This window comes from Metopolophium dirhodum, chromosome 7 (genome assembly GCF_019925205.1).
Source record: "Metopolophium dirhodum isolate CAU chromosome 7, ASM1992520v1, whole genome shotgun sequence".
NCBI lineage: Eukaryota > Metazoa > Arthropoda > Insecta > Hemiptera > Aphididae > Metopolophium > Metopolophium dirhodum.
The window spans coordinates 17,229,647-17,252,777 of record NC_083566.1 but is presented as its reverse complement, the minus strand read 5'-3'; the positions used below and the strand labels follow the sequence as shown (position 1 = coordinate 17,252,777).

Below are 23,131 nucleotides of genomic sequence, written 5' to 3'. Positions count from 1 at the left end.
TGTGGAATGAGAGTGGCTGAACCAGTATATAGCTGTGAGAGACGGGGGATGAAAAAGTGTAAAGGTAGAATAGTTATGTTAACAATGCCGAATACGTAGGAAAAGATCTTGAATTGCAAAGGCCCTATTGACTCTTTGGCTTCAACTAACCATAGGTTTACCTAACTAACCTTCTTATGACTCATTAGGACACTTTGAATAAAAAGATCCTGAGTTGCAGGTTGCCGAACTTAAGTGTGTGATTATCAAGTTGATCCTTTGATTGTTGACACCTTAATCCATGCTATGGATGAAGCCCATAGATAATAAATATATGGATAGTCCACGCCTATGTTTAATACATTTGAGGCCGCGTTCCCGGAGGGGAAGGCAATTGAGGCTCCTTTATATTGATAGTCGATACTCGATATAAGTATACTTTATTTGCGGTGTGTACTAGTTGCGGTCATAATCAAAAATTACATACTAGTTGCGGTCACCCCTCAAAAAGGTTACATACTAGTTGCGGTCACCCATCAAAAAGGTTACATACTTAGGACTGTCTACACTTTTATTTTTTGTGTAGGTATAGTTAAAAATGTTGATACTTGTGTTTAAATTACGTGGTTAAACTTGTGTCAAAATATAGTATATAATAGTAAACTTGTGTCAAAATATAATATGTATATAATAGTGTAATAATAATAATAATTTTAAATTTTAAAATTTTGTAGGTATAAATTTAAAGGAAATTGACTTTAGATATTCAAGCCGATTTATTTCACCTTCTTCACAATATTGTATTTGTTGCGCTAAAAAATGCTCTTTTTCTATTTAAATTTTATTAACACGACTGGTTTTTGTACAATTCATTTTTAAATAGCCATTCATTTGAATTTCATTTAAAGCGTCAATAAATATAAAAATATTAGGATGAGAGTGGTAAAACATGCTATTGAGCTTTAAATGAAAACTTTCGCATGCATTGGTTGTTTGTGTTATGGAAGATGAACATTCAGTCCATAATGACGGTGGATATCTCAAATATTCGAAACTATCGGAGTATACAATTTAATCTATTTTATTTATAAACATTACAGATAAGTAGTGGTGTTCCCGCATATATACGCTGTGTGCATTATATACAGCTTTGATAAGCTATGACCGCAACTAAGATATTACCTAAATTGGCGTGACCGCAACTGATATATCTGTTTATCTCAAAAATCGTCATGACCGCAACTAGTATGCACCTTTATTTGGCCTCAATTTATTGTTCCCCTCGAAGATCGCTGAAAAGACTATTATGTCCTATTCATATCTTTATTATCTATGATGGAGCCATACCCAGCTCACTCGTGTAAACTTGTTGCCGATTGGGATGTCAGCGCACTATTTGTTTTCCATCTTTGACTCACGCGTAGCATACCAAATGTACGATTAAGAAAACACTAAAATGATTGGGTCAGAGAGAGAAATAAATAGTGCGCTAAAAATCTGACATCCTCTTAGTGTTATCAAGTTGAAGAAGCAGTTGATTGTTGACAATTTGACATTTAACATTAACTGTGGTAGGTATTATGATTGGAAGTAAAAGTAATTAGCAGGGCTGTGAATTTAATGCAATGAAAAAGTGTTAAATATTTGCCTGCATGTATGCACTAAAAACAGGCAAATATATGCACTGAAATATTCAAAAATATGCACTTAAAATTCAAAAAAATACTGAATGAAAACGTTTTTATTAAAAAATTTTTAATTTAATAAATTATAATTCAAATTGGTTTACAAATAAAATTCTTTATTTACACACTTGGTAGGTAGGTATGTAGGTAGGTAACGGATGAACCGAAAATATAAAAACATTTTAAGAAAATAAGCATAAATACGAAGAAATCATGAAAACATGCAATTATATTAACTAACCCAAAAAAAAACGCATATTGGTAACGGTGTTGTAATAATAGGGATCTCCCTAAAAAAATACGTACTAATAGTTCAAACATATCATAAAAGCCAACTGTAATAAATATTAATTTATGAAAAAGTATATTAAAAAGCATTATTATTATAAATGAAACAAAACTATGAACTATAGACCGTGACATAATATAGGTATTTCTATATTTTTAGCTCCATAATTTCTGTTAAAATATTAGGAAAATGTATTAAGTAGTCTAGTAGAGTCTGATAAAATTGGGTTCCACGACTTTGATCATACAAACTTTAAATACTAAACTATGGGTCTGCAATTTAGTTTATATAGATCTAATTAATCCAAAACATATATTGCTTCAAAATATAAAAATAAAGTGTCTTGTATTGTAGTAGGTGGGTAACTTTCAAAAAAAAAAACTAAAAAAAATCATACTTGAAATCTATGTATAATATACGTATATTGTAATAAATGTTCAAATGTTTACTATAGTACATTATAAAAAATTAACTTAAGTTCAATATAATACATTATAACAGGTGTTCAAATAAACATTTCATACCAAAAATTTTGTTAATTCACACAGTCTCTCTTCAATTTTAAATTTTTCTTCAAATTATCTACAAAATATAAATGTTTAGTAAATTGGAAGACTTGATTAAGTATTTAATCATTTATCTAAAAGAGATGTGCCGGGTCGCCACATTACTATATCGAGGGGCCATGGTGCAAGTGTCGTCCATAAATATCATAACATATATTATATTAGAAATACAAACTTAATATTTCACTAACAGTAAATATTATAAAAAAATATTACGAAATGTACTAAAAATGTGAAAATTAATAAAATCACAAATATTAGTACAATAGAGAGACTGTGCGTTGATTTACAAATTTGTCTTAAATTTACTTTTTGCATAGAGAACATGAAGGTGGAGATTGTAATGAAAATTAAACGCAGGGTGTTTATGGTTGAATTGTTGTTGCGTTTATTCTCAAAAACTTATTATTTTTCATACAGACACAATTTTAATAATTTGTTGTACGGTATTTCTTTTGAATTAATTATTTATACTCTTACGAGTGTACAGATAAAATAGTTTAATAAAGGATCACATAAAACATGGGGGGGAAGGCGTGAACATAAAACTCACGGTTTTTGGTCGGGTGTTCATTATGACGGGATCAGTAGCACGGTAATATAATTATTACCGGTGTGAACAGCTGTGCGGGTTCAGCAGTGACTTAGCTCGGATGGCTGTATGCTGATAAAAAAAAAAAGGCGAACGGTGTTGGACCTTCTACAATCTGTTCCGTTGGTGGTCGTACGTTGGTCGGATGGAACTGGCCGACTCAGCTCGGACGGCGGCGCTCAGTAACGGTGGACGCGTAACGACAATATATACCTCGCGACTCTCTGCGGCGGTGGTGGAGGGTATATGCCGGGACAAACTGTAAAATGTCCGTTCGTGGCGGTATTGAAATACCGTCCGGCTCATTCAGTCTGGGGGCAAGTGCTGTATGTAGATCGAGCAATTAGTGTCCGTTCGTGGAGGTATTAAAATCCGGCTCACTATTCGCTTTTTCTCAGCGGGGAGAATGATGATGATATGGCGGTCGGCGGCCTGTATTTATGTAGTACAATGCTTGCCGGTCCCGATTGGAATATCGTGTGACACTTTTCTGTGTTTTGTGATGCAGCTACAGGTTTGAAGTGTTCGACAGTATCCATCTTATAGTTTGAAATGCGCTGATTATGAATATGTACTTTTTGTACTTGTAATTTGTTATTTTCATAAGGAAATCTCAGTTTTTCCCGCGGGCGCGCGCATTCGGATTACCGTGCGTCGGCCGGCGATATCTGTAGTTACGGGCGGCGGTTGCGTTCCGTCGGGGAATCCGTGTTTCTAGGCGGCGGTCGATAGTGCACTGGTAATGATGAAAACTAGAGTGCGTCACTTATGAATTGGGCACTCTGTTTTTTCTCATTACAAGATGGATAGAGATTCGTTGATCGCTTTTATGTGCTTCAAATTGTTTACACGAGTGAGCTGGGTATGGCTCCATCATAGATAATAAAGATATAACATAATGGATAGGACATAATAGTCTTATCAGCGGACTGATCTTCGAGTGGAACAATTGAGGCCAAATCGAGTATCGACTATCAATATAAAGGAGCCTCAATTGCCTTCCGCGGGAACGCGGCCTCGAATGTATTTAACATAGGCGTGGACTATCCATATCTTTGTTATCTATGGGCTTCATCCATAGCACGGATTAAGGTGTCAACAATATAAGGATCAACTTGATAATCAAACACTTAAGTTCAGCAACCTGCAAATCAGGATCTTTTTATTCAAAGTGTCCTAATAAGTCATAAAAAGGTTAGTTAGGTAAACCTATGGTTAGTTGAAGGTATGGTAATGATAGACGACTATCATCACCGGTCGTGAGCTTTGTGGTGTTCTTTTCCTACTAACTATCAAGGTATTCGATATTGTAAACATAACGATGAAAGAAAATATTTAAATATTATTAATTTGGTTAATTAGGTTGGGTTAGGATAGGGCAGGAAATTAGATGTAAACTAATTATCATAGTTTTTAACACGGTCTTAAAGACTGTCAGCAAGAGTTGTACCAGTATAGTTATTAAAAACTTAAATACAGCCAACATTAAATAATGATTTTTTTACCACAACAAATTATAAAATGTATTTTAAAATATAACAAAATATTATTTTATTAGGGTTTTTTAAGGTTTTCAATACTTATAAGTTTTTTAATAGAAAATGTATAAAATCAAAAGTTTTAATTTAATATAATATAGTTTTGTGTTTTAATATCCTATTGTCAAAGAATTCTCAGGGTTTCCTTTCCACATTTTTTTACATTGTACTAAATCTAATTTTTTTCCGCACATATTTACAAAGACTAAAACAGATATTTGACTATGTTTTTATTTGCATTTGGACTTAATAGTTTGTAATTTACTATTGACTGTAGACCCACCAAACACAATATTATTTTAAAATAAACATTTAAAGTCCTTTATAAATTACAATCACATAGTAGAGTCCGTGCAGGACCTTTTATCATTTAATTTCTTTGCATCCTTTATAATTTACATTCATTTTTATACATTTTCTAATACATAATTACCGTGATACACCTCTGATCATAATAACTGTTCACATTATTATAATGTAAACAACACCAAGTTTTTGGATTGTAGTTAATATGTATTGCAGTATTTAGCTTCCAGCGTATTCTTTTGTTAGTGTTATTTCACCCAGATTTCTCAAACAATTTTTTTTTCACTTCATTGAACTCTAGTAGAAAATTTACAAAGTTTGTACTTTGTCATGTGTAATCCTACAGTTAAATTTATTCAAAATTTTTTTTTGGTTTCCTAAAATGCATTTGCCTGCGGGCGCCAACACCCTCTTTCAATTTTTTTTTTTATGATTTTACCTCTAGCAAAATTTTTTAAACATTGACAATCTGGTACCTCTTGAATAATCCTTGTTTTATGAAATAAATATTTTCAATAGTTTTTTCTGTTTAAGATTCTGGGCATTTTAGTTTGAACTTTGAAATGTATTTTTCTTCCGTAAAATTTTTTCCAAATTTTTTTTTGGTTTCCTAAAATCTATTTGCCTGCGGGCACCAACACCCTCTTTCAATTTTTTTTTTATGATTTAACCTCTAGCCAAATTGTTTAAACATTGACAATCTGGTACCTCTTGAATAATCCTTGCTTTATGAAATAAATATTTTGAATAGTTTTTTCTGTTTAATATTCTGGGCATTTTAGTTTGTACTTTGTAATGTGAATTCCTACAGTTAATTTTATTCAAATTTTTTTTTGGTTTCTTAAAATGCATTTGCCTGCGGGCGCCAACACCCTCCTTCAAATTTTTTTTTTTAGTATTGAAACTCTAGTTGAATATTTTGTATTGACTTGAAAATTGATAAATTGGTTCCCTATGAATAATCATTCTTTAATTAACTAAATATTTTGAATAGTTTCTTCTGTTTAAGATTCTGGACATTTTAGTTTGTACTTTGTAATATGTATTCCTACAGTTAAATTTTTTCAAAATTTTTTTTTGGTTTCCTAAAATCTATTTGCCTGCGGGCGCCAACACCCTCTTTCAATTTTTTTTTTATGATTTAACCTCTAGCCAAATTGTTTAAACATTGACAATATGGTACCACTTGAATAATCCTTGTTTTATGAAATAAATATTTTGAATAGTTTTTTCTGTTTAAGATTCTGGGCATTTTAGTTTGAACTTTGAAATGTATTTTTCTTCCGTAAAATTTTTTCCAAATTTTTTTTTTGGTTTCCTAAAAAGCATTTGCCTGCGGGCGCCAACACCCTTCTTCAATTTTTTTTTATGAGTTAACCTCTAGCCAAATTTTTTAAACATTGACAATCTGGTACCTCTTGAATAATTCTTATGTTTAATGAACTAAATATTATAAATAGTTTTTTTGTTTATAGAATCTGAGCACTTTAGTTTGTACTTTGTAATGTGAATTCCTACAGTTAATTTTTTTCAAATTTTTTTTTTTTGGTTTCCTGAAATGCATTTGCCTGCGGGCGCCAACACCCTCTTTCAATTTTTTTTTTATGATTTAACCTCTATTCAAATTTTTTAAACATTGACAATCTAGTAACTCTTGAATAATCATTCTTTAATGAAATAAATATTTTAAATAGTTTTTTCTGTTTAAGATTCTGGGCATTTTAGTTTGTACTTTAAATGTTTATTCCTACAGTTAATTTTGGTTTCCTAAAAAGCATTTGCCTGCGGGCGCCAACACCCTCCTTCAATTTTTTTTTTATGATTTAACCTCTAGCCAAATTTTTTAAACATTGACAATCTGGTACCTCTTGAATAATTCTTATGTTTAATGAACTAAATATTATAAATAGTTTTTTTTGTTTATAGAATCTGAGCACTTTAGTTTGTACTTATAATGTGTAATCATACAGTTAAATTTATTCAAATTTTTTTTTGATTTCTAAAATGCATTTGCCTGCAGGCGCCAATACCCTCCTTCAAATTTTTTTTTTAGTAATGAAACTCTAGTTGAATACAGTAGAGCCTCGATAGTCCGGACCCCCGATAATCCGGTGAACGCGGTAATCCGGACGGCAAAATTCCATTTGTTCGTAAATAGATTTTACGAGAATTCCCGCAACCCAATTAATCTATAAGATATTGTTATCGACAAATACAATTTTGTCATTTTTATTACCTGCTGTTCCTAGTACATAATAAATCGATACCCGATAGTCAGTTCGTTTACTTCTTTCTTGTCGAGTGGTTATTATTCTTGTTTGTTACAATGGCTCCTCGTAAACACGTAACTTTGACTTTAGATCAAAAAATTGAAATAATTAAGCTAATAGAAAATGGCCAGAACTATGGTATAATTGCTGAGAAGTACGGAATAGGTAAATCGACTGTTGGTGACATAAAAAAAAATAAAGACAAAATTATGAAGTTTGTCAGCACAACTGAACGTGGTCCAGGCACACGTAAAACTTTAAAACAGCCGGAAAATCTTGTTCTCGAAAATGCTTTATTTATGTGGTTTATGCAACAGCGGAGACAACACATTCCGATAAGTGGTGAAATAATTTGCGAAAAAGCACGTTTATTTCACCGTGAAATAACAAAGAAGGAAGATGGTTTCACTGCTAGTAAAGGTTGGCTAGACAATTTTAAACATCGTCATGGTATTAGGCGCCTTAAAATAACGGGTGAGAAACTTTCGTGTGACGAAGCATCAATCGAACCATTTCGAAATGAGTTACAGCGAGTCATAAATGAAAACAATTTGGACCTAGAACAAATTTATAACGCTGATGAATCCGGTTTATTCTGGCGAATGTTACCAGAGCATACATTAGCATCAAGTCATGAGAAAAACGCCCCTGGGAGAAAAATTATTAAAGCTCGAATAACATTCATGCCTTGTGCTAATGCAAGTGGAACTCATAAGCTGCCTTTGCTCGTTATTGGGACTGCACAAAAACCACGTGCGTTTAAATCAGTTAACCTTCCCGTATGCTATCGTGGACAAAAAAATGCTTGGGTCACTCGTGTTTTATTTTTAGACTGGTTTCAAAAACAATTTGTTCCTATAGTTCGTGAGCACCTTTTAAATGTAAATTTACCTCCAAAAGCTTTATTATTGTTGGATAATTGCCCTGGACATCCATCAGCAGAAGAATTACGTAGTGATGATGGCAACATTTTTGCAATGTTTTTACCTCCTAATACTACAGCGCTTATTCAACCGATGGATCAAAATGTAATTCAGAATATTAAATTAAACTATCGTAAGTCTCTCTTAGTTAATGTTCTTGCTGATCCGGTGCATGGTGAAAACCTTGTTGATGCTCTAAAGGCCATAAATTTAAAAGACGTAGTTTTCAGTCTTGCAAATTGTTGGAAATTGGTCCCGCCAATGCTCATAAAGAAATCGTGGAAACACTTACTTCCTTTCCAAGCAGAAAATGAAATCGACAAAGTTGTTGAAATCGATGACATTCAACTTTCTACGCTCATAAACCAGATACAGGAAACATGTACGAATAAAATGTCTGATTCTCAAGCACAGGAATGGGCTTGCCGTGGCGCAGACGAAGATTTAGCGAATCATGAAATCTTAACTGATGATCAAATTCTACAAATTGCAGCAAAAGAGGATGATATTGACGACGAGGATGAAAGTGGCTCAATCAGTACAAGTAAAGTTTCTCCTTCAGAAGCTGTGAATGCACTGAATACTGTATTGCAATGGGCAGAAGATGAGAACATGGATAGCACTGATATTTTGTTGGTACGTCAATTAAGAGAACTCGCTTTTGAAATGAAAATTAAAAGTATTATTCAGAAAAAAATTACCGATTACTATACGTCTTAAGTTCTACATACATATTATTATAAACATTTTTTTTTGTAATTCATTAGTTTAGTTTTAATTTAATTTAATTATTATTCTTGTAATTTAAAATGCAATAAATATAAAGATGGCGAAATTAAAAATAAAATCTTAGTCATTTGAGTAGGTAATTTTGAAAAACCTCCGGTAATCCGGAAAATCGATAATCCGGACGATGCTCGGTCTAAATTCGTCCGGACTATCGAGGTTCTACTGTATTTTGTTTTGACTTGAAAATTGATAAATTGGCACCCTATGAATAATCATTCTTTAATGAACTAAATATTTTGAAGAGTTTTTTCTGTTTAAGATTCTGGGCATTTTAGTTTGTACTTTGTAATGTGAATTCCTACAGTTAATTTTTTTCAAATTTTTTTTTTTTGGTTTACTAAAATGCATTTGCCTGCGGGCGCCAACACCCTCTTTCAATTTTTTTTTATGATTTAACCTCTATTCAAATTTTTCAAACATTGACTATCCAGTAGCTCTTGAATACTCCTTGTTTAATGAAATAAATATTTTAAATAGTTTTTTCTGTTTAATATTCTGGGCATTTTAGTTTGTACTTTGTAATGTGAATTCCTACAGTTAATTTTTTTCAAATTTTTTTTTTTTGGTTTCCTGAAATGCATTTGCCTGCGGGCGCCAACACCCTCCTTCAATTTTTTTTTTATGATTTAACCTCTATTCAAATTTTTTAAACATTGACAATCTAGTAACTCTTGAATAATCATTCTTTAATGAAATAAATATTTTAAATAGTTTTTTCTGTTTAAGATTCTGGGCATTTTAGTTTGTACTTTAAATGTTTATTCCTACAGTTAATTTTGGTTTCCTAAAAAGCATTTGCCTGCGGGCGCCAACACCCTCCTTCAATTTTTTTTTTATGATTTAACCTCTAGCCAAATTTTTTAAACATTGACAATCTGGTACCTCTTGAATAATTCTTATGTTTAATGAACTAAATATTATAAATAGTTTTTTTTGTTTATAGAATCTGAGCACTTTAGTTTGTACTTATAATGTGTAATCATACAGTTAAATTTATTCAAATTTTTTTTTGATTTCTAAAATGCATTTGCCTGCAGGCGCCAACACCCTCCTTCAAATTTTTTTTTTAGTAATGAAACTCTAGTTGAATATTTTGTTTTGACTTGAAAATTGATAAATTGGCACCCTATGAATAATCATTCTTTAATGAACTAAATATTTTGAAGAGTTTTTTCTGTTTAAGATTCTGGGCATTTTAGTTTGTACTTTGTAATGTGAATTCCTACAGTTAATTTTTTTCAAATTTTTTTTTTTTGGTTTACTAAAATGCATTTGCCTGCGGGCGCCAACACCCTCTTTCAATTTTTTTTTATGATTTAACCTCTATTCAAATTTTTCAAACATTGACTATCCAGTAGCTCTTGAATACTCCTTGTTTAATGAAATAAATATTTTAAATAGTTTTTTCTGTTTAATATTCTGGGCATTTTAGTTTGTACTTTGTAATGTGAATTCCTACAGTTAATTTTTTTCAAATTTTTTTTTTTTGGTTTCCTAAAATGCATTTGCCTGCGGGCGCCAACACCCTCCTTCAATTTTTTTTTTAGGATTTAACCTCTAGCCAAATATTTTAAACATTGACAATCTGGTACCTCTTGAATAATCATTCTTTAATGAAATAAATATTTTAAATAGTTTTTTCTGTTTAATATTCTGGTCATTTTAGTTTGTACTTTGTAATGTGTATTCCTACAGTTAATATTGGTTTCCTAAAAAGCATTTGCCTGCGGGCGCCAACACCCTCTTTCAATTTTTTTTTTATGATTTAACCTCTATTCAAATTTTTTAAACATTGACAATCTAGTAACTCTTGAATAATCATTCTTTAATGAAATAAATATTTTAAATAGTTTTTTCTGTTTAAGATTCTGGGCATTTTAGTTTAAACTTTGAAATGAATTTTTCTTCCGTAAAATTTTTTCAAAATTTTTTTTTTGGTTTCCTAAAATGCATTTGCCTGCGGGCGCCAACACCCTCTTTCAATTTTTTTTTATGATTTTACCTCTATCCAAATTTTTTAAACATTGACAATCTAGTAACTCTTGAATAATCAGTCTTTAATGAAATAAATATTTTAAATAGTTTTTTCTGTTTAATATTCTGGGCATTTTAGTTTGTACTTTAAATGTGTATTCCTACAGTTAATTTTGGTTTCCTAAAAAGCATTTGCCTGCGGGCGCCAACACCCTCCTTCAATTTTTTTTTTATGATTTAACCTCTAGCCAAATTTTTTAAACATTGACAATCTGGTACCTCTTGAATAATTCTGATGTTTAATGAACTAAATATTATAAATAGTTTTTTTTGTTTATAGAATCTGAGCACTTTAGTTTGTACTTATAATGTGTAATCATACAGTTAAATTTATTCAAATTTTTTTTTGATTTCTAAAATGCATTTGCCTGCAGGCGCCAATACCCTCCTTCAAATTTTTTTTTTAGTAATGAAACTCTAGTTGAATATTTTGTTTTGACTTGAAAATTGATAAATTGGCACCCTATGAATAATCATTCTTTAATGAACTAAATATTTTGAAGAGTTTTTTCTGTTTAAGATTCTGGGCATTTTAGTTTGTACTTTGTAATGTGAATTCCTACAGTTAATTTTTTTCAAATTTTTTTTTTTTGGTTTACTAAAATGCATTTGCCTGCGGGCGCCAACACCCTCTTTCAATTTTTTTTTATGATTTAACCTCTATTCAAATTTTTCAAACATTGACTATCCAGTAGCTCTTGAATACTCCTTATGTTTAATGAACTAAATATTATAAATAGTTTTTTTTTGTTTATAGAATCTGAGCACTTTAGTTTGTACTTATAATGTGTAATCATACAGTTAAATTTATTCAAATTTTTTTTTGATTTCTAAAATGCATTTGCCTGCAGGCGCCAATACCCTCCTTCAAATTTTTTTTTTAGTAATGAAACTCTAGTTGAATATTTTGTTTTGACTTGAAAATTGATAAATTGGCACCCTATGAATAATCATTCTTTAATGAACTAAATATTTTGAAGAGTTTTTTCTGTTTAAGATTCTGGCCTTTTTAGTTTGTACTTTGTAATGTGAATTCCTCCAGTTAATTTTATTCAAATTTTTTTTTTTTTGGTTTCCTTAAATGCATTTGCCTGCGGGCGCCAACACCCTCCTTCAATTTTTTTTTATGATTTAACCTCTATTCAAATTTTTCAAACATTGACTATCCAGTAGCTCTTGAATACTCCTTGTTTAATGAAATAAATATTTTAAATAGTTTTTTCTGTTTAATATTCTGGGCATTTTAGTTTGTACTTTGTAATGTGAATTCCTACAGTTAATTTTTTTCAAATTTTTTTTTTTTGGTTTCCTAAAATGCATTTGCCTGCGGGCGCCAACACCCTCCTTCAATTTTTTTTTTAGGATTTAACCTCTAGCCAAATATTTTAAACATTGACAATCTGGTACCTCTTGAATAATCATTCTTTAATGAAATAAATATTTTAAATAGTTTTTTCTGTTTAATATTCTGGTCATTTTAGTTTGTACTTTGTAATGTGTATTCCTACAGTTAATATTGGTTTCCTAAAAAGCATTTGCCTGCGGGCGCCAACACCCTCTTTCAATTTTTTTTTTATGATTTAACCTCTATTCAAATTTTTTAAACATTGACAATCTAGTAACTCTTGAATAATCATTCTTTAATGAAATAAATATTTTAAATAGTTTTTTCTATTTAAGATTCTGGGCATTTTAGTTTAAACTTTGAAATGAATTTTTCTTCCGTAAAATTTTTTCAAAATTTTTTTTTTGGTTTCCTAAAATGCATTTGCCTGCGGGCGCCAACACCCTCTTTCAATTTTTTTTTATGATTTTACCTCTATCCAAATTTTTTAAACATTGACAATCTAGTAACTCTTGAATAATCATTCTTTAATGAAATAAATATTTTAAATAGTTTTTTCTGTTTAATATTCTGGGCATTTTAGTTTGTACTTTAAATGTGTATTCCTACAGTTAATTTTGGTTTCCTAAAAAGCATTTGCCTGCGGGCGCCAACACCCTCCTTCAATTTTTTTTTTATGATTTAACCTCTAGCCAAATTTTTTAAACATTGACAATCTGGTACCTCTTGAATAATTCTTATGTTTAATGAACTAAATATTATAAATAGTTTTTTTGTTTATAGAATCTGAGCACTTTAGTTTGTACTTATAATGTGTAATCATACAGTTAAATTTATTCAAATTTTTTTTTGATTTCTAAAATGCATTTGCCTGCAGGCGCCAATACCCTCCTTCAAATTTTTTTTTTAGTAATGAAACTCTAGTTGAATATTTTGTTTTGACTTGAAAATTGATAAATTGGCACCCTATGAATAATCATTCTTTAATGAACTAAATATTTTGAAGAGTTTTTTCTTTTTAAGATTCTGGGCATTTTAGTTTGTACTTTGTAATGTGAATTCCTACAGTTAATTTTTTTCAAATTTTTTTTTTTTGGTTTCCTAAAATGCATTTGCCTGCGGGCGCCAACACCCTCTTTCAATTTTTTTTATGATTTAACCTCTATTCAAATTTTTCAAACATTGACTATCCAGTAGCTCTTGAATACTCCTTGTTTAATGAAATAAATATTTTAAATAGTTTTTTCTGTTTAATATTCTGGGCATTTTAGTTTGTACTTTGTAATGTGAATTCCTACAGTTAATTTTTTTCAAATTTTTTTTTTTTGGTTTCCTAAAATGCATTTGCCTGCGGGCGCCAACACCCTCTTTTAATTTTTTTTTATGATTTTACCTCTAGCCAAATTTTTTAAACATTGACAATCTGGTACCTCTTGAATAATGCTTGTTTTATGAAATAAATATTTTAAATAGTTTTTTCTGTTTAATATTCTGGGCATTTTAGTTTGAACTTTGAAAGTTATTTTTCTTCTGTAAAATTTTTGCCTAATTTTATTTTTGTTTTCTTAAATGCATTAGCCTGCGGGCGCCAACACCCTCCTTCAGTTTTTTTTTTTAGTAATGTTACTCTAGTTGAATGTTTTGTATTGACTTAAATTATTAACTTGCTGTATATTTTATTATGATTGCTTCTAACAGTTATTCAAGAAAGATAATTTGTTTATTGGTGCAAATGTATGTTTTCTTGCCAATTATAAAAATATTGAGTGCTGAGTGGGTATAATGTTACATATAAATAATAATGTTTATTTTAGTAACCGTAAAAAACTGTATGAGGGATACATTTTCAATTCAGAATTAAATTAAAAGTGTAAAATTAAATGTTATACCCAAAATACGTATTATAAGAGGCAACAACTAATAGTTATTAGGTTAAGTTGCGTTTGGTTGTGTACGACTTAAGCAATTATTATATTATTTTATAACTTTTTATTTTGAAGTTAGTATTGCTAACCTGTGGTTATAATTTATAAGTGGTAGTTATGTTTTTATATATTTTAAATTAAGATTTTTGTATTTGTATTTTAGAAACGCTGGTATTTAATTTTTAAATAACCTAGGAATATTTAAAACATAATATTTTTATATTATTCATATTATTATAATACAATATTTAAATATAATATATTATGAACCTACTGCCCTACTATTTCTAGACGTTTACATGGCAATAGTAAAATTCTATTAAACCTATTAGGTACGTAAACAACATTTATTAATATGACAAATATTTAAAATTTCAAAAAGGGGGACCCTCGTGTTAATACCCCTCACTTTGTTTTTTGGATACCACTGGAGTTTTTGTGCACAAACGTCGGGACCTGGTGCACATTTCTGCACAAACGATGCACAAACGTTTGGCGTGGTCAGAAGTTCAAATTTCGAAAGTGGGGGGGCCATTGAAATGGACCTATGCTTGATTAGCACCTAAACATAATAATAATTGAATACCGAATATTTAATAATAATTTACTACAGCTCGTCAGCTGGTTACCCGTTAGCGGCTTCGAACCAAACGCTACCGTCTCAGGATGCACACATTTGGACAATAAAAATACAATATTATAATAATTAAATGTGTGACAATCCCGAGAACGTACGACTAACGGGCCACCAGCTCAGACGAATAAATCACTGGACACATGTAATTTGCAATGACATAAAATTCACGTGCTTCTGTAAGTATCTCGTGGTGCGCCCTGAATGGTTGAATGAAAACAAATTACTGAACGATACTTACAGAAGGCAATTCACAGGAGACGAGCACAAAATGAATGAATAACGAAAACGAATGTATTAATGAATGAATAACGAAACTGGCCAAGTTTCGACCGCGCAGCTCGAGAGACGAGAAGAGAAGAAAAAAGAAAACGAATGTATTTAATTGAATATGAGGTTTTTACGAAAACGAATGCATTTGACTAGCCGATGAAAAAACACATAACTCACGAAAATGCGATCAGTACCACCTTAAACATTTAATCCGTCGAAATACAGACTTTCGGTGGCACTGAAAGCGTCACAAAACTTTATGGACAACGAACAACATAAAAGTACATGAAAAAATAATAATATGAAAATATGACCGTTAGAATACGTACATTGCCCACTATCAGTTTGTAGCGAGCTGTGACATTTTAACTATTTATCTAAAAATAAAACCTAAAAGTGCGGTAGATCAAAGTAATCGTATATAGTAAGAACCGCGTAATAATTACGTTAATAATAAAACTAGCATATGCGCTGCCGTATTACCTAAAATATAACACTAATTTAGGCGGTGTAAATGCGTATACATAATCGTATATTATAGTACGCGCCGCGTAACATTAATAGTAATAGTAATAGCAGATGCGCTGCGTGTGTAGTAGTACAAGCGAATAACGAGCGCGCGACCATGAACGGCGTGCGTCAATCTATATATGACTACTTATATAAATAACTCGCATAAAATGCCTATATAAAATCGTGAGTATTATGGAATAAAGCACCGCGCGTGTACAATAATAGCATATATATATGTTCAACTTCCTGCCGGGTGCGAGCGCGTGCCGAGGCCACAGATGACCATATACGGTTATCCAGAATAAGTAGGGACAGGGACAGACCCATCGAGGAGAGCTCTGGGACAAGCGTTCATCAGACGAACAACCGACGAGCTTAGGAGCAGTCATCAGTAAACTAATGTCACATCTCGCTAGCTTCATTTATTAATTTTGGACTTATAGTAATTTTGTTATAATCAGTCACAGTTGAATAAGTTAAATAAATCAAACATATTATACTAAACACTCGAGATTTACATTTATTCCATCATCCTTCAATCCTATTGACTGGGGCACGTTACAAGTTAGATAACGGCGCACCGCTATCACAATCTGACTGTGGGACAACGCACGCACTCCTCGACTCAGGCACGTATACAGGGGGGGGGGGGGGTCAAACCCCCCCCGTAATAATTCCTTTAAAAATTAAGTCAAATTTATTATATTCCTATTATCATAAAATATTTTTATAATTAGCTGTTTGTGACTGGTTTTCTCTGTTTATTAGTCGGGTATGAAATACACGTTTATACCTATATTATAGTATTATAGTTGAATGATCGAGGTGATTACTGAGAACTACGCTCGAACACAGAACAGTATAGTTGCGATTTGCGATATACCTAGAAAACTCATACTTTTAGGATAATCTTATCTTATCTTATTTCCGTACCTACTCGATCGAACCATAAATTTCTATTGAATTGCTAAACTACAATAATAAAATCATTAAACGATGACGAGTTTATTAGTTTTAGTCTGTGTTCGGTATTAGAACGGTAACGAGTGTGATAGTGTTTTGGTTATTTTTGCGAGTTCTAACTTATGAAAACTGATTAACCAAATTTATTAAATATCATATATTTTATTATTTTTTTTTTACAATGAAAAGAAATAGTGATCAACCATCTTTATTCGATTTTGGTGTAAAAAAAATTAAAAATAATGAAGAAACTGAAAGTGAATCGAGTAGTATTGAAAATATTGCAACCGAAGTTGATGTACCAAACGCTTTGCAGACCCAACTTGATACAAATATAGACAATGAATCGTTAAAAAATTATTCTCTGGATATTGGATTATTTTTATCAGCTTCTAATAATATAAATGATGCAAAAAAATACGAGTTATTAAAAAATCCATGGACACCGCCCAAAAATTACCAATTTCCCATCGAACAACAAAGGCGGCTGAAATTTCAATTCGATTGGTTAATCCGTTTTCCTTGGCTTGTTTACTCCGAAAAAGTGCAAGGTGCCCTGTGTAAATGTTGTGTACTATTTGCCAATAACAGTGTTGGTAAAGGGATCCATCAAAAATTAGGTGCTTTGATTATAAAACCTTTTACAAAATGGAAGGATGCCATTGAACGTTTTAATCGTCATTCAAACTCTGCGTATCATAAACTTTCAATCATTCGCTCTGAAGAATTTATTTAAGTAATGGAAAACAAAAAAAATAATATTGCAAATGAGATAGATATTTCACTAAAAAAACAAGTCATTGAAAATCGAACTATTCTTCGTCCAATAATTGAAACCTTAATTTTATGTGGAAAACAAAATATTGCTTTAAGAGGTAATAATGACAGTGGAAAAATATATGATGAAAGTATACAAACAAATGACGGGAATTTTAGATCTTTATTAAGATTTAAATCATTGACTGATCCTATTTTAGACAAACATTTAAAAAACGCAACTTCTTTTGCATCTTACACGAGTCTTAATGTTCAAAATGAAATCATTACTATTTGTGGCAATTTAATACAAGAAAATATATTAAAAAATATCAGAAATACAAAGTATTTTTCTATTTTAGTAGACGAAACACAAGACGTATCTCGGTTAGAACAAATGTCTTTTTGTGTACGATACGTTGACGGTGTGTCAAACTGTATTATGGAAGATTTTCTTGAATTTTCAATTGTTCATGATATGACTGGTAAAGGATTATCTACTTCTATACTTCAGTTGCTAGAGAAATTCGGACTTGAAAAAAAATTTCTTGTAGGACAAGGTTATGATGGCGTGGCATCGATGAGTGGGCAGTTCAATGGCGTCCAACAATACATAAGAGGTAAAATATAATTTTATCATATTATTTTAAAGTTATGTATATTTTATAATTTAATTTTTATATTTTAGAGGCTGTTCCACATGTGCTTTATGTGCATTGCGCTTCTCATTCTTTGAATTTGGCTGTAGGAAGTTCATGTAAAATCGTATCAATTAGAAACTGTATTGAAACTGTATCTTCAGTAATAACATTTTTCCGAGCTTCATCGCAAAGAACAAAAACTCTAATAAAAATGTGTGAAACGCGATGGGTAGATCGACATGAAAGCTTAATTAGATTTAAAGAATTATATAAAGCTATTTATTATGCATTAAAAAAATTAGAAGAGTGTTCAAATATAGAAACATCACGTACAGCTTTTCAGCTTTCAATTTCCATTAATAACTCAGTTTTTATCATAGCTTTACATGTGATTGAGAAGTTTTTTTCTATAACTTTACCACTATCTATAGCACTACAAAAAGTAAATATTGATTTGTCATATTGTTATGAGCGAGTAACAGATGTATGTCAAATATTTAAAGAAATTCGAGAAAATGGCGATGATGAGTTTAAACAAATATTTTCTAATGTAGAAGAGTCTATGTTAGAAGGAATTATTGAGGTACCAAGAACTGTAGGACGACAAACTGCACGTAACAATATTCCATCTGATTCTCCGGAACAGTATTACAAAAGATCAATATTTTTACCGTTTTTGGATCATTTTATTTGTCAATTACAAGATAGATTTACTAATCATCATCGTGTAATGGCCAAACTACAATCACTTATTCCAAATTTTCTTAAAAATACAACTGATATAAAAGATTTTCAAGAGGTAGCGCTTTTTTATAAAGATATTTTACCTAATTATGAAACATTCGACGCAGAAATTAAAATATGGCTAGCTAAATGGAAAAATGTATCTGATAGAGACCGTCCAACTACATCATTGACTACTTTGTCTGCAATGTTTTATGATTTTTTCCCAAACATTCACAGTCTTTTGACAATTATGGCCACATTACCTGTTACAACTGCTACTGCTGAACGGTCATTCTCAACTCTACGGAGACTTAAAACATACTTACGAAACAATATGGGAGAAACGAGACTTACTGGATTGGCTTCACTAAACATATACCGAAATGTTGATTTAAATGTGGAAGAAATTATCGATAGATTTGCAATGTTACCACGAAAATGGGATTTTATACTTTAGTTTGTATTTTTTTTTTATATAAAATATATAAATTGTTTGATTTTTTTCTTCTATCTATACTTAAAATGTTAATATACCTAGGTAATTGTATGTGCATATAATAATCAAATACATTTCTGTTCTGTTCATAATACATATTATTTAAAGTTTTATTTATTTTTATAACTATTATTATTCCTAATATTCCTATTTCCTAAATATACTTACTTCTGAACACTAAACAAATGACATACATAATAAAGTTTGAAAATGTAGCATAATAATTAAAAAATTAAAAATAATGAGTAAGTAGGAAGACATTGTTTTATTATGTTGCTGTACAATTTCTATTGCTATGTTTTATGAGGACCATAGTATAGATTTTAGTGTCTGTTTGTTCAGAGAATACGCGTGACATCTGAGCTCAGTACTCTTGGGGATTTCCACTTTACCGCCCGGCACTTTTTGGGATTCCCACTTTACCACCCCGCTGGACGGAAAAAGGACGCTTTCTAACGCTTCAACCGCTATCGAAAACCAAAACTTTCGGTGCAGGCGTGACAAAAAGTATATTACGCAATGGTAATATATATATGAAATCAGTCGTTATATTATCATTACGAAACTATTAGATGACTTTCTAAAATTGGTTATTACACCAGTCATTAAGTAGTAATAGGTACAATTGTTTACAGATTTAAAGAAAAGAGAAATGTTTATTAATGTATGTAATACCTAGGTAATAGCCAATAGGTATGTGGCTATGTTTTAGCCCCCCCCCCCCTCCAAAAAAAAAAGAAAAAAGTCCGTAGCCCCTCAAATATTTCTTACATTTTGTTTTAAGCTTATTCAATATTATCAAAGTAAGGCTTAGGCTTCAGCCCCCCCCTCCAAATCTCAAACGCTATTTGCGACTATGTGTGTTACAGAATACATATACGAGTATACACACGCATAACGTAAACGACAGCCGACAATAACAATATTATACTATGTTGCACATTTGTAAGACGGAAGCAACAGTGTAACGTTGTAAATTATTACAGACACACAGTTGAGACTTCAGCTCTAGATACAGATATTAATTATCTTATCTAGTATTATTATCTTATCTAGTTTCTAGATTTAATTCTGAATGTTATCTACAAATCATGTATATCTAACACGAAAACTTCAGTCATCATTTTTTTTTTTATGTTGTAGAAATAATCTTAATTGATTTTAATATTTTTATTTATGTTCCTGGTAATGTAGTAATCTGTCAATCGGCTTGATTGTTGGATTCCCGGTTGCAGGTGGCAAGACCGCGATGTAGGATAACTCAGGTGTTGTTGACAAAATAGTAGACAGTTGAATTATTAAAGTAATTATTTATTATATTTCTTCAATGAAATATTTTTAAGTCCAATGTTGACAAAATTATTATACAGTTAAACGTGAAGGTGCTTGCTAGTAGATTGAGCGCACACGTCTGATTACAGTCCGTTTCGGGGTCTCTCTTATAGTTCTGTCCCCGCTCTCCCTGTCTATCAACGCAGTATCCTATTGTCCCGAATGTGGCGATCGACGCCGGATGTGGCCTATGAACTCCCTTGACTGCACTCCCTAATCTATTCTGAGTATTACAATATCACATAATATATTGATACTTGATTTATTACTTGTAATTTAACGTTCTATATTTATATCTTATACATCCGCCAATACTATGGGTAATATCACGTCCGCCTATTCTATGCGATTCTAGGAATTGATTTGTTGTTGCATTTATTAACCTTCAGTGTTTTGTCACTAGACCGACTGTGATTTAATACGTGAATATTAATTAACTATTTAATATTTATATATTATTATTATTACGTATTTAATTGTTATCTGTTATTTATTTATAATTAATACGGCATTACGGCATATTATATTAGGTATAATATCTTTTAGGATGATTTTAATGTTACGTAGTAACTTTGGTTACTACAGTAATATGTACTATTTTCGATGACGACCATCTGACAATAATGATATTTCTATTATAATGTTATATTATTATTACTCATTATTAGTCATTAGTCAATAGTCTGTATAGTGGTATCTGCAAAATGCCGAATGCAGGCAGCTACATGTTGGTAATGAAAACAAAATGAATGACGAATATTGTAACGAATCCAATAATATACGATACTATATTATTGTGATCCGTTTCGTCTTGAGGTATATTAGGTAACATAAAAGATTAGATAAAGATTAGCATATAGTAATTTAAATATATAAATCAATGTCATAAATCCTATACGCTAATACGCTGTGGGAATATAACGAGAGGGCGATGCGATCTTAGAATCACATTTCAATAGGTCCTACAATCTCACCTGAACAGGTTAAGAAAATAGTAACCAGATAGCCAAGCACTCATAATTAATATTTACTATATTATATATATTTAATATTTATTAAATACATTAATTAAAACGTAGTACGTATTTCTGATTTTCTGAACAACTATTAAAAAGCTTACAGAAGAAATATAATCATACATCATAATTATATGAATATGATATATGGTTATGACTTATAACATATTATATATATATAAATAATGCACAGTATCTAAACATTAACGGACGGCGTATAATATAAGTCATTAGATCAAAATATTCAAATTTATGGACGTGAAATAGCCGTTGCACTGACAAATATTAAGGTACTTCTAGTGGTTCGATTTAAAAAATGTAAAGATTTTTGTGTTGGTTGTAACGAACCCAATAATATACATACTATATTATTGTGATCGTTTCGCCTTATGGTATAGCATATAGTAATTTAAATATATAAATCAATGTCATTAAGTAATATGGTTATTACTTATAACATATATATATAAATAATGCACAGTATCTAAATATTAACGGATGGCGTATAGCATATATTGTAAATATGATAATGGGATACGATTCTTGGAATAGCCAGGCGTGGGAATGTATAGATAATAAATTGAATAACGTCCTGTGAGGTCTACGGATATATCGATTGACCAGGGGGATGGTAGGAGAGCATGAGGCCCTATAAAACCAGACCTGAAACGGCTTGTAGATTAGACGTGCTTTACTGTCGTACATGCGAGTACCTTCGCGAGAGATAGTTTAATGATTTTGTCAATTTGGACTTGTGTTTTATAGTGTTTTATGAAGAACAATTTTAAATAAACAACTTAAACTTTTCAACAAAGTCTAATTATTTATCAACCTACCTAAGAAATCCTCTACCAGCGGTCTTGCTACCTGCAACTAATTTAGTTTAACTAATTTAGCAATTAACCCAGTTTCTATTTTATAACAACATTATTCATCATTAAGGTTTATTTTGGTTTTTATCTTATTTGAATCCCCACAATGTATAATATTTAAATATTTAATTAATAAATATTAATTAAATATATATCTTACTAGCTGTCCCTCCCGGCGTTGCCCGGGTAAAAGTTACCTCAGGTGAAATAGTTATAAAAAGCCAATATTATAACTTATGTGTATAAGTTCGAGGACTATATAAAAAATGCATTAATTGTATATATATTATAGCTGATCCCGTTCACTGCGTTGCTTGTTAAAATATGTACCAACTCTATAGGATTCAAACTTTGTTCAATTCGTTTATTTAATATTCGGTGTATGATGTTCAAAAATTTTCATCGATCATCTTGAATATATAATTAGCCGAGAGACACGCTTGTATGTATTGTATGCGTGAGACACATAGTATGTTTTCAGATAGGCAACCTGCGGTGGATTGCAGACTCCTCGAAGTGCGTACGTAATTAAGAATGTTTTTTTAACACGTTGATATTACGATGTGCATGTGTCGACAAATTGGTCTTGGGAATACCGCTTTTACTAAACTACATAGCTACAGGTCGAAAATTATATTCATTATTCAATCATGACCAATAGCAACCTT

At 30.9% G+C, this 23,131-nt stretch overlaps 2 protein-coding genes across 2 annotated transcripts; both read left to right on the top strand.

Annotated features, from left to right (window-relative positions):
- Positions 1-7,281: 7,281 nt before the first annotated feature.
- Positions 7,282-8,868, top strand: LOC132948453 (jerky protein homolog-like). The gene has a single exon (XM_061018905.1). It carries the CDS (start codon positions 7,282-7,284, stop codon positions 8,866-8,868), a length of 1,587 nt encoding a protein of 528 aa, XP_060874888.1.
- An 8,954-nt stretch (positions 8,869-17,822) lies between these two features.
- On the top strand, positions 17,823-19,204 carry LOC132948452 (52 kDa repressor of the inhibitor of the protein kinase-like). Its single transcript, XM_061018904.1, has 2 exons — positions 17,823-18,000; positions 18,069-19,204. The coding sequence occupies exons 1-2, from the start codon at positions 17,823-17,825 to the stop codon at positions 19,202-19,204; spliced, it is 1,314 nt and encodes a 437-aa protein (XP_060874887.1).
- Positions 19,205-23,131: the final 3,927 nt, after the last annotated feature.

What these genes read in the sequence shown, in the direction of transcription:
- LOC132948453 (XM_061018905.1), top strand. Translation starts at nt 7,282, where the DNA reads ATGGCTCCTCGTAAACACGTAACTTTGACTTTAGATCAAAAAATTGAA.
- LOC132948452 (XM_061018904.1), top strand. Translation starts at nt 17,823, where the DNA reads ATGGAAGATTTTCTTGAATTTTCAATTGTTCATGATATGACTGGTAAA. An exon ending in CGTCCAACAATACATAAGAG is followed by an intron (nt 18,001 to 18,068) that starts GTAAAATATAAT and finishes TTTATATTTTAG; the next exon opens with AGGCTGTTCCACATGTGCTT.